Below are 12,522 nucleotides of genomic sequence, written 5' to 3' on the forward strand. Positions count from 1 at the left end.
ACATCCGAGCCATTCGAAGCTGTTTTTACTACAAGTTTTTTTTATTAGGACGAACCAAAATTTACATAGCTGTGTCGAAGCTTTGATTCAAAATAGAGCACTGGAAAGCGACATTTTGTCAGTCATTTGAGCACAATCACGAAACCAACCAACATTGTCGGTTTGTCCTTCAGTCAGATCAGATGGAAATTTCTCCGCTAAGGCCATTTCCAACCATGAGAGATAAAACCAAAGAGCATGAAAGCCAAAGATGGCCTACATAAATTGTGGCCTACAATGAATAAATTCTAGTACAATACGACCAACTTTTTTCTTTTTATTTTTTTAAATTAAGGAGATTCACTATTATATTCAATATATGAGTCTAAATTATTTTAAAAAAAACTTATATAAAATAGATTTTGGAAACACACATGAAGCTCATTTACAACATAACAAAGAGACTTTTTACTTTTTATAAATTACAAAACTGCTATCGATTTCTTAAAACAAACTCAACCCCAAAACCTCATTAAAAAAACCCAAAACACTTAATAAGACATCAAAGTAATTTGATAATCAAAATTAAATTAAATAGGGTCAGTTGTAATTTTTTTTTTGGGCTTTTTTAAGTTTGTTTATAAAAATTAAATGATTTAAAATTTTATCTTTATCATTAATACTAAAAATTGATATATAACGAAATATCTTTTTAAATTAATGTAAAACATTAAGAAAAGGAAATTGAACTTGGAATCTTTCTTTGGAAGAGAGGTTTTAGTTCTAATTACTAATTAGCCCCTGGGAAATAGGCAACCTTGCTGTCTGCTGAGGCAATGCCTGCACCAAAATTCATAGTACATTTGTCTTTGTTTACATTATTTTGGAGGGACCCGAGGTGTCGCATCTGGGGTGGGGAGATGCACTCTCAGAGAGCTTGAGGGGGCCGTAAAACTTATATCAAACGGAATGTTATACCATCTGAAAAAATTATAACGCGTAACATGGAGTGGTTGGCTGAGAATAACATGGAGTGTTATCTCATCACACATTGACTAATTCACTTATCCCAAATTTCTTTTTGTTGTCCTTTTGCCTCTGTTCATACTGTTTATGGTTGACTGGAGACTAGAGGCTAGAGACTGGAGATATGAATATTCAGTAGCCATATATACTAGTGAAAGGAAAAGAATTGGACAAGAAAACACATAAATAAATTGGGAATGATTTGCCTTTCATCAAACTAGTATCTGTAATATTACAAAAGCCTACCAAATCAACAAACACAGAGTTGCATGGAGACACATCTCTATATAATCTGTGTTAAAATAAAAAACATAAAACTGCAAATCAACCAAAAGTTTATACCTTTGTTATACTGCAAGTTTAGACACAGAAAACATACAGAAATCATATATTCCAGAAGAGAAATGCCAAAGGAAAAAATATATGAAATCTCAATTGACAAAACCCAGCTGATAGATTAATCATCTTCATCCTAGATCCCCCAAAGTTGTATTGTATAATAAGAGAAAGGCAATGACTGTGGGTGGGGCAGTTAATATATTTGACAAGCCTCAGAAAATCTCAGCCATGGGTATTCAGAGCTTCCCAGACTAAGTTCTTTGGGACAGGATTGGACAGGTCCCTGGCCTGCAGGGCAGCAGTCCTTAGAGTCCTAATGGTGGACACATTGGCCTCCCAGAAGGACAAGCTCCTGTAAGGCAAATTGTGTTTCTTGCATAGGTCCTTAACAGTAGGAGCAATCGTCCTCAGCTGGCAACGAGGCAACCTGGGAAACAAATGGTGCTCAAGCTGAAATTGCAGGCCACCAAAGAACCAATCCATCCTAGTTGAGCAAGAAATATCCAAAGTCCCCGCTGCTTGCTTCTCAAACCAATCACTTGATGTGGGTGGTCCAAGATATGTATCTCCTGAGAAATGGTTCAAGGTGAATTGGATGTGCTGAAGTGCTGTCACTGTAAAGCTGGCCAGCACAAACATCACCCTCTCACTCCAAGTGGGCAGGCATGAAACAAGAAGAGGAAACCAAGTCCAGAAAACAAGGATCCCCATTATGTTCAAAGCTCTGTTTGGGACATTACCCCTTGAGAACAATAACAAGAATGTTTGTATGAACAAGTTAACCCTTCCAACCACCATGACTGGGTAATATGTAAAATGCTGGTAGCTGATTAAAAATCTAGCCACAGGATCAAACTTCAACTCCCTACCATAAAAGATTGATGTGATTGAATTAAAGAATTTTGTGGACACTGCAAAGACTGGAATGTGCTGGAGATCAGGATCATAATCAAGGCTGTTGCAGGCAATGTGGTGAGCATTGTGAGTCCATTTCCACCAAGCAATGCTGATCCCAGTAAGGCAATTCCCAGCCAGAATCTGAGCAATGTCGTTGCACTTTCTGCTTGACATGATCTGGTAATGGCCGGCATCATGACCAATATAAGCACCCTCAATCCAGAGCGCTCCCAACATCATACCACAAACCAAATGGACCAAAACACTCTCAGATTTCAACACACCATACACAACAAGGTGAAGCAGGGTTGTAATGATCAGAATAGAGTACATAGCACCATGCCCTTTCTTTTCAAACAAACCCAGTCTGGAAAACTCAGAGGCCATCCTCCTATAGTCCTTGGACACCTCAGAGACCTTGAAATCTTTTAGATAATACCCAGTGAATAATTTGTTCAGGTACTGCCATGCAGTGCTAGGATGGTATGCTAAGAATGCATCAGTGACATCTTGGCCAGCCAAATTGAAGAGAATTGTATCCCCACCAGGGTGTTCCTTGGCCCAATCAGAGACATTGTAAACCTTACCCTGGATAGAGATCCACAAGTCCCCTGGCTTGTTGTGCTCCTTCAGCTCCTCACACGTAATGTACTTCCTCTCTCCCTCCATTGCAGACCAAACCCAATAACAACAACAACAACAACAACAATGAGAATAACAAGAACAAAAGATTCACAAGAGAGAATGATCAATGACAAAAAAACAAAAACTCTCACAAATCAAACTGAGATATCCCTTTGCTCATGGGGTTTGTTTTTCTTTTAAAGAAAAAAAACAACCCTGTTAAACATGGGATATCCTCAGATTTGATTTGGCTTTTTGGATCTGTTTCAAACTCTAGCTCTATCTCAATCTCTCTCTCTTTATCTCTATTTTCTGATTTTTTTTTTCCCCTAGTGTAATTCTTTCTCTACCATGATTGTTCACATGAGATTTTATATGGAACTAGGAGAGGTTGAGAGGTGGAGTTTTGTTCTGTCCAGCGAGGCATGCGGTCCAGCGTCCATACCATATCAGAAAGTTTAATAAGATACAGACACGTCGGCACACGACCCCACATTGATAACCAAATCCTCTAAATTTACAAAAAAAACCTAGTGCACGTGATGGACACGTGATTTCAGCGGTGCAGCTGAGCCTCTCCTTCCTCAATCAATTCTGAGCCTCGGGTTTATTTACGTTTGCGCCTTGTTTTTTAGGTTGCTTTAATTTTAGAGTTTTTGGGGTGTGATGGTTTGGTTTGGAATGCGCGCCGAGGCTCGCGGCTCTCATGTTTACGCGTAGCGGGAGAAGACAACGATACGTTGTTTTGAGCACAGCCGAGGACTTTGGTAACGGCACAGAGCGCACCACGTCTTTCTTGCACGCAGCACCTGTAGATGCGAATAAAAGCTTCTTTTTTTTTTGTTGTTGGAAAAATTTTAGGATTTTTTTTATAAAAATTTCTATAGAGTTTTGGTTTCTTTACAGTTTGAGAGGATTTTGGAGATGCGAATAACTTTAGGATTATATTCCTACGATAATATAATTTGTTAGAGAATAGTACACTTTTGGTGGTTCAAGTTCAAGATATTTTTGTGTCGGCACCACCTAATGCTTAGCATAGGCATAATGATGTTCCACCAAAGTGAAAAATAATTCAGACCCAAAAGATATTTTTCCCAAAGTCTTCAGTGTTCAACCATTAAAAACAATTCAAATTAGGACATTTTTTATTCAGGACATTGAAAAATGTACGTTCAATGTTAAAATATTCAGGATACTTATTAGGACGACTTTATCTGTTTTTTTGTCTGTCGACACAAGCGATAATGAGATAGAGGAAAATTGAACTTTGAGTTTGAAATACAAAAATAAATACTCTTAATTACTTGACAAGTTCTTGCAAGATATCTTTATTTTTTGAGCATCGGTTCCAATTTAATTACAATTAAATTTGTATATTGAAGTATAATATGATCGAATTAAGTTTAACCCAATCTATATTTAGGGCCAGTTTGGTATTGATGTGCTATGAAAATAATTGTTAAATTTACTGTGAGAGAACACAGTTTAGAGTTTGGTAAACTTTTTGTTAAAAGTGTTGTTGGAACTGATTTCTGCATAATCAGAAAACAATTTCCACATGATCATTAAACTTAGATCCTCTTCAAAACTGATTCTTGCATAATCAAAAAATGAAAGCACCTTATTAGCTGCTTTTTCTTATAACTTTCTCTCACACCAATTGTTAACAATAAGTGATTTTATCATAGTTTACCAAACAGGTTGGGATTCCCCAAATTTTTTAAAAAATCACTTATCACCCCAAATAAGCAATGTCAAACGGGCACTTAGATTAAATCGGTTCATTTCAACCCCAAAAAAAAAATCTGTAAAATAAATAAATAAATTTACAAATAAAAACTATACAATGAAGTTCACACTTCTTCTTTGGAAGCAATATTAAAATTTTATTTCCATCGAGTTCAAGTAATGTAAGCTTTATATAAAATTCTTGCAACGTAGCTAACACTTAAATCGAATCAAACATATCCATTCACCAACCATTACAACACAAATGTAGAGATTGAGATGAAAAACAACGTCATTGTAACTTAGCGTAAGAAACATGACAAGCTACCGTTGATTGAATTGGTTCGGTTTTAATCGGTTTTCAACACTCTAAAAATCAACATCCAATCTAATTAAGTTGGATTTTTAAAATCATAATTTGAATTGATTTGATTTGGTTTTGCTTTATGTGTTGTTTTTTCTTCAATTTTTGTTAATTATTAATTCGCGATGGATGCACAGACGAGTTAATAATGTCTTATTTACGTAGTAAGGGACTTATTGCTAAAGTGATTAAAAGTATTTACAAATGTACTCGAGATCTTAGGTTTGATTCCCCCTTCTTTAATATCGCTTAAAAAATAAAATAAAAAACTCTCATTTCTAGATACAAACAAATTTATGTAGAAATCTCCTTACACATACTTTTATAAAGTTATTGTACAAAACGTGACAGCTTGCATGTGTTACGTTCGTATTTGGAAACTTCATGGCAATTTCTTGCCGAATATAGTAACATATATATATATAGTAATCTGAAAGCAAATGCACAATATTCCAAACTATAAGTTTTTTTAAATATAAAACTATACTTTAAATAGGGGGAAACCATGTTTGGCAAGTCACCTTAACAACAAAGTAAACCAATGCCATGTTTGGCAAATGGGCAGCTAATAAGATTATAAGTGGACAGAGTCCATGAAAGCTACATATTTTTTATATTTTATTTTAAGTGAAAGCTACGTATTGTTAATCTAAAATACATATGGTTAATCCGTCCGATCCGGAGTGACAAGGATGGACAACGAAATAAGTTAATGTGAGGTTTGCATTTTCTTTCATAAAAACGATTTTACAATAAAAAAGTTAATCGCTCATGCCTGTAGATCTTTTATGAGATATTTAGTCATATACCTACTCTTAACATAATGATATAAATAAATCCTATACTATTTAATTTTTATAAACAAACCTAAAAAATAACATCTGGCCCTATTGAATTTCATTTTGATTATTAAATTACTTTAATGCCCTATTGAGTGTTTTGGGTATTTTTAATGAGGTTTTGGAGTTGGGCTTATTTTAAGAAATTAATGGTAGTTTTATAATTTATAAAAAATTAAAAACCTCTTTGTTATATTATAAATGAACTTTAGTTATATTTCTAAAATCTATTTTATATGAATTTTTAAATAATTTGAGACTATTATATTTGGTATAATAATGAATCTCCAATCATTCATCCCGGGTACATTCCATTAAAAAATCCATACCAATTAGCTTTTATGTCGCATCAGACCTACCTTAACAACCGTGCACTTTAGGTACCTTTATCATGCTTTTAGCGTCTTGCATCGTTTTGAGGAGTTTTTTACTCTTCATTTATTAGATTATTTTTGTTTTCCATTTCTCCGCACATCTCTCAATTCTTTTTTTTATTTTTTATAATACACTCAAGGATGAAAATTAAGAATTTTCTACTGAGAGGGTTAGCTAAAGTTATCAACTTAAAATCTAATTATTATTATTATTTTGGTACTTACAGTTTCTATAGTATTTTTAGAAATAAAAGTAAACATTAAATTATATAAACTGCGCTAGTTCATAGCTTCACTGATTTTCAATAAACTTTAACATAAACTAAATAGAGTTTAGCACCATAGTGGTAAACACATATGATCAAAATGAAAATACATATTAAATGCAATTGAAAAATACATATGATCAAAATGAAAATATGTTCAACAATATAATTGAAAATGAACCTATTTTAATGTGTATTTTTATTGTTGTCCTTCAACCAAATTTATAGAATTAATTTTTTTTTAGATTTTAATAAGTTAATATATACTGGACTAATATTGAAAACAAATTAAATATATATGTTTTATATTTTTTTCCCTAAAACACCTCGCTGGGCTGGGCTGTAGCCCCTAGTTCGGTCCTGCCCTTGAATACACTTGGAAGCTAATAGCCCCTAGTGTGGTTCCGCTTTTGTCTGAATGCTAATTTTTCCCTGCAATCCATGGCAGGATTAGGATATTTGTTGCCAGGCCCATCACAGACCTGTTGATAACCACGTGTATGAGTTTTGATACCCACCAGATAAATCGCGAAGTTTTTCCTGATCGACAGAAAAAATCGCCAGTTTTTTACTCTCTTTTTTTTATTGGCAAGCAGATGCTACCTGGAGGGTCCAGCATGTTCCCATGTCAACAATTTTATTTTTACTTTTGGTGAAAAGGTTCTATCTTTCATGTAAATTTGTTGGCTCAACAAGTTCAAGTAATCAGTTTTCGGCATATCTTTCGTGAAGCAAAGTTGGTGCCAGATGCTTAGGCAAATGTTGGACATAACTATGCTCAGCCGCATATGTGGTTCACTAAGCTTCCATTTAATGTTGAAAAAAAAAATTAAAAAAAATAAAATCACGTGAACTCATTTTCACAAACCATACCCAACTTTATCAACATTGATGACACATCTATTTTTCATGTGGATTGGAGAAAGAAAGAACCCATCCTGGCTCCAAACCAGAGCATTTCGACAAAACTGACAAAACTATAGTACCCCGAAAGAGGGCTTAATATACCTGGTCCTGGGATGGGGTAGCCCTCTCCCCCTAAACTTTTCTTCATTTAAAAAAAAAAAAAAAAAAAGGTACTAAATAATCCTTTCTTCAAACAGCAGCTTCTATAGTCAAAATATCCAAAAAAGTGTCATGGGCTCATGGCAGTTGCCACCGGTGCTCAGTTTTCTATAATATGATATTACAATAAGATACATTATTGGGGAACTTGTAATCATCTCACACTATACAAAGTATACAAGGGTTGTACAATAGTCCAGTTGAACTCAGAATCTTCGTAGCTTTTACTGATTAGTACAACCTATAGTTGCTAGAGCTAGTTACTGACCTGAAGTCTGGTAGTACCTTTGTCAATTTGGGCAACATGTTGCAATCCGAACCAACTTTTTCGTCATTGAAGAAGAAGATGCCAAGCTCTTGCTCAATATGTACTCTCAACTATAGCACAGCATACACCAAAATTTTGACATCACCATGTTCTCTTTGAGGATGAAGTTTCAAAATAGGTTGGCCTTGGGGTTGAGGGGCAGCCAAGAGATTGTATTATATCCGCTACAGCCAGAACTTGAAACTTAGGAGGAGAATTGAGAGCAATGTTATCAACGCGATGCTCAAAGATCTTCCCTTTCCTGTCAAGTTTGTACTCAGAGGTTCCATCAAATCGACCACGACTATCCCAAGGGCCTCGTGGAATGCCATGGACAGTCCAGCGAACCATTATTACATTGTCCATGGGCTGCCATACACTAATGACATCAACCCACAAGGCCTTGAAAAACATCTTTCCATGGAAACGCAGTGCCCAAAATATAGACTTGTAATTCTCAATGCCCATAAACGTATTGATTGGATCTTTAAATGTGATATCGTCCCTATACAGAATACAGAGCAAATATTAGCATACTCTACAGCAAAATCTCATGTGATATACAGAAGCTTTTATGGGGAACAACATTACAAACATCTCTCACGTTTACAAAAGAGCTAAAAGAAATGGGAAGGCAATACATGCATTAAAAGTACAAGGCAACAGAATACCACATTCATGCTGCATATTTATGCACATAGATTACTCTACAGCCATCAAAAAGTACTGGCAATCTAAAGCATATGCACAACACATAACTTAGATTCCAACATCTTGTTTCAATTTACATATACATCACTATGGAGGCATCCTCTGACAGATATAAAAAATTAAATAAACATCATTGAAGCCAACCCCTAATATATTGACAATATTGTAGCCAAACCCAACTAAGGCATACATGAGCTCCTTCCGGAGACCAAATTTCTTCAGACATACAGGGTCAAAATTCCTAAGTTAACAACATATATAGGGGTAACCAATGATATAATGGGTTAATGAAATCAACCATCAATATACAAACTACCAGTCAATCTAAGCAATAGAATTGAACTATAACCATGAACGCATACCATCATGTTGAAATCTTCAAAAAGACTTGAGCCTCACTTGGAGTAACATTTCGATTGCAACTTAAATTTTCTTACTCTCATGTCACAAACTACAGAAAGCACTCAAAGTTCTGATTTTTCTCAACTTTTCCTAGGCAAACAAACAGAAGGTACTGCAAAAGCAATGAAATTGAAACTCATAGATTGTTTAATTGAGAAATTTCACAATTAAAACATAAAACAAAACAACAAACAACATGAAATTCAACAGCTTTCTTTCTTACCCTACATTTCTCAGCAACCAAACAAAGAGTAACTACAATAACAAAGAGCAAACCTGTAAATATCGAAGCTAGGCTCTCTGTAAAAGAGCTCAGGAAACTCCTCTCTCACAGTCCGAATCGCATAGCCCATATTCACATAGTAATTCTGCTTCTCTTCCTCTTCTTTGCTCGGCTTTGAACCTCGCTTCACTGGAGCTGAGAACTGGCCATACAACCTCACATTCTGATCCAATTCCGTCATCTTCACCGTACAATCTTTAACTCTGGAGCAAACCCTGACCGTCGCCTTAGACTTAACCCCAAATTTCTCATTGTTCGTCAAGATTTTAAACCTTTTAAGGCTAGGGTTAGGGTGACAAAGGACTCTGGATATTTCTGGTGAAGGAATGAGAATCACCATTGGAAAATTTCAGCACAAAGTGACTTCAAGGCTTAAAGAAGGCAAGAAAATGCCATTTTTCTCGAGAAAGTGGACGAGAGAGTTTGTAACATTAGGGATTTTATTGGCTGAAGAGAAAACGGAAAATCTGTTTGGATAATATTAAGTTTTGTATGGATAAATTGGAATTATCGGTTAATTAAAATGACTAAAATATGTGAGTGGTCGTTGGTACACACGTGTTACGCAGCTATGCTACAAATTATTTTTTTTCAGTATCTTTTTTATTGAAAGGCGATAATGTATTAAACTCACACATACTCGAACTTATGATCTTGTCTGATATGGCAACCATGAGTAAAAATTTCTCAATGTAACCTGAGCACAATCTGGAGATAATCACATTCAAAAATAGTTTTTCTAAAATCCCTTTTAACCGACATAATTTCCCAAAATCTAATACAATGACATTAAAGACAAAAACTAGCCGCTAACCCTCATGACTCTCTTAAAGAGACTAGAACACCCAACAAACTCAACTAAATTTTTGGAATCATGAGATAGAAAAAACAGAAAACTTGTAGAGTTTTTAGACTTTATTGAACAAACTAAACCAAAATAATAATAAAAAACTAAAACAACATTGACAAAAGGAAAACCAACATCCGATAATCTTCCTTCGGGGTATGACATAGAGAGGGCCACCTAATTACTCATGGGCCTCAACACACTAATAACAAGTGGATCTACCATGACCAAGCCGCAACGCCTCAAAGAGCTGCATCACAAGATGAGGCACAACCAAAGGCAACACATATCTGAGACAATAGATCTGCCAAAAGAAGAGTAGATCAACATAGGTCCACCAAAAACCGAAGAACAATGAAGATTAGATGGAACATGGGGGAAAACCCCCTATATCTGAAACGTTCTTCTTCTTCTTCTTCTTTTTTTTTTTTCTCTCTCTCTCTCTGTGACTAGGGTTTTCTTGTTATGCTACATCTTATTTTGAAGACAACTTTACTTTTCATTTTGGGTTTTTCACAAATAGACTCATTCTAACATGACATATTATACATACCCTTTATATAGCCTATTTGAAGAGAAAAACTAAAAACTAGCCACTTGTCATTTTCTAATTAGTTCTTAGTGTGTTAAAATTTTATAAGAACCAATTAGAAAATGACAAGTGCGTTTTGGGTTTTCCTCTCCAAATAGGCTTTATATGAATTTTTTTATAATATGTCATGCTAATATGAGTTTATTTGTAAAAACCTATTTTATTTGTAGGAAATGTCCAAATGTCTAGTGAATGTGTAATAAAATTTTCCGACTCAAATTCACTAATTTAATTCTAATTTTATTTTTTGAGTGTAAAAAAAACTCACATATTCTATAAGAGTGGGCATGCCTACCAAAAAAAGCCAAAAATGATTGAACCAGGGCGACCGATCATATTAATCCATATTACTTTTTGTTTGAACTAAACTCTGTATGTGGATAGATCGAATAGCTTAAAATAAAGAGCATAATTAAAATGTTGGTAAAGACGACCCAATGGGATTTGACTTAATATTTGTTTATTTCTTTAAATATAAGTTATATTAGAGGAAGGAGAAATGAACTAGAATCTTAACCACTTTAATTAAAAATCCCTTGCATATTTGTTTATATCTTAACCATGAGTCCATGCTGAAATTCATATGTTATACAAACTTCTAGAAGAGACATACATTCCATGTGTGGCTCGAAGTCTTGGATGGGCTCTACATATAAAGTTATAATGGCAGTGGGTGTGAAAGTGTGATATGAGAAAATTAGGTAAATTTCAGAGGGTTGACCCCCAAAATTTTGCATGCTCTAATGTGAACCTGTGATAACTTGAAAGAATGTGGGCAGGAGCTTAAGAGAGACATCCCCATGAGCTGGATTATGGCTTTTTCTAACATGCAACCCCATGACTTTAATTTATTCTCAACGTAATATTGGCTCTCTAGAAGAAGAGCCAGCTGCCTTTTACCATTTGTTTAGTTGAGGCTGGCCTTGTTTTGTTTTATGACGGAATATATTATGTAATAAAATTGTGTTAAGATTAGTCGCTCATAAAAATGTTTTTTTTTAAAAATACTGTTCATCGGGATGCAATCATGCAAACCTTGCATGCATTGCTGTTTGATGTTGGAGGGAACATCCAGGGCATCATTAAGCAAAAATTTTGGACGGAAAGTTCTCTTTAGTTGTGCCTAGGATCTCGATTTTTTCGATCATTGCTATATGATGATGGCTGAGTGAGTGCAAACCATGATTGCTACCATGATGACATTTTATGTTGGCTAGATCCTCCATCAAGTGTTATCTTTTGCCCACGTTGGGAAATCCGCACAACATGAGATCATGAACCAAAATTGCATTTGTATAAGAAAGAGAATCCCAAAAAAAAAAAAAAAAAAAAGGTTGTGTCCCATAAAAATGGGACTTCACTTCATATTCATATTTTGGTTTTTATTTTAAATTTTAATATGAAAATATGTTAATTTACTATATTATCCTTATTAAATGAAAAGTTTCAATATGAAATAATGAACCAAAAGTAATTTTTGGTATTTTGAATGTTTTATCATTCCACGCTTTTTATACTATATATAAATGAATTACACCGTTAATAGACACTATTGATGCATGTGATCACACGAGCAGGGGGACTTTCCTCTTATCCCTAATTATTAATAAAGCATAATGAATTATTTAACATTTTCATATATATTGTTTTTAATCAATATATATATATATATATAGCAAAAGACAGAGAATTGTGAAACATTCAAAATACCAGAAAATACTCTTGGTTAATTCAAATATTAACAGTTGAAACTATTAATTAAATAAAAAAAATATGAAAAATTCACTTTTTTCATATTAAAAAAAATAAAAATAAAAAAATTGCTCAAATATCTTTTGATTTCGTTGATATTTATTAGCCAAGAAAAAAGAAAGAA

The 12,522-nt window shown here is 34.3% G+C and overlaps 2 protein-coding genes across 2 annotated transcripts; both read right to left on the bottom strand.

The window, feature by feature from the left end:
• Positions 1–1,188: 1,188 nt before the first annotated feature.
• On the bottom strand, positions 1,189–3,226 carry LOC117617707 (delta(8)-fatty-acid desaturase 1-like). The gene has a single exon (XM_034347196.1). It carries the CDS (start codon positions 2,908–2,910, stop codon positions 1,567–1,569), a length of 1,344 nt encoding a protein of 447 aa, XP_034203087.1. The 5' UTR covers positions 2,911–3,226; the 3' UTR covers positions 1,189–1,566.
• A 4,297-nt stretch (positions 3,227–7,523) lies between these two features.
• Positions 7,524–9,740, bottom strand: LOC117617708. Its single transcript, XM_034347197.1, has 2 exons — positions 9,201–9,740; positions 7,524–8,316 (listed from the first exon to the last, which is right to left on the bottom strand). The coding sequence occupies exons 1-2, from the start codon at positions 9,545–9,547 to the stop codon at positions 7,914–7,916; spliced, it is 750 nt and encodes a 249-aa protein (XP_034203088.1). The 5' UTR covers positions 9,548–9,740; the 3' UTR covers positions 7,524–7,913.
• Positions 9,741–12,522: the final 2,782 nt, after the last annotated feature.

Source organism: Prunus dulcis, chromosome 2 (genome assembly GCF_902201215.1).
Source record: "Prunus dulcis chromosome 2, ALMONDv2, whole genome shotgun sequence".
Lineage (NCBI taxonomy): Eukaryota > Viridiplantae > Streptophyta > Magnoliopsida > Rosales > Rosaceae > Prunus > Prunus dulcis.

What these genes read in the sequence shown, in the direction of transcription:
- LOC117617707 (XM_034347196.1), bottom strand. Translation starts at nt 2,910, where the DNA reads ATGGAGGGAGAGAGGAAGTACATTACGTGTGAGGAGCTGAAGGAGCAC.
- LOC117617708 (XM_034347197.1), bottom strand. Translation starts at nt 9,547, where the DNA reads ATGGTGATTCTCATTCCTTCACCAGAAATATCCAGAGTCCTTTGTCAC. An exon ending in CCTAGCTTCGATATTTACAG is followed by an intron (nt 8,317 to 9,200) that starts GTTTGCTCTTTG and finishes TATTCTGTATAG; the next exon opens with GGACGATATCACATTTAAAG.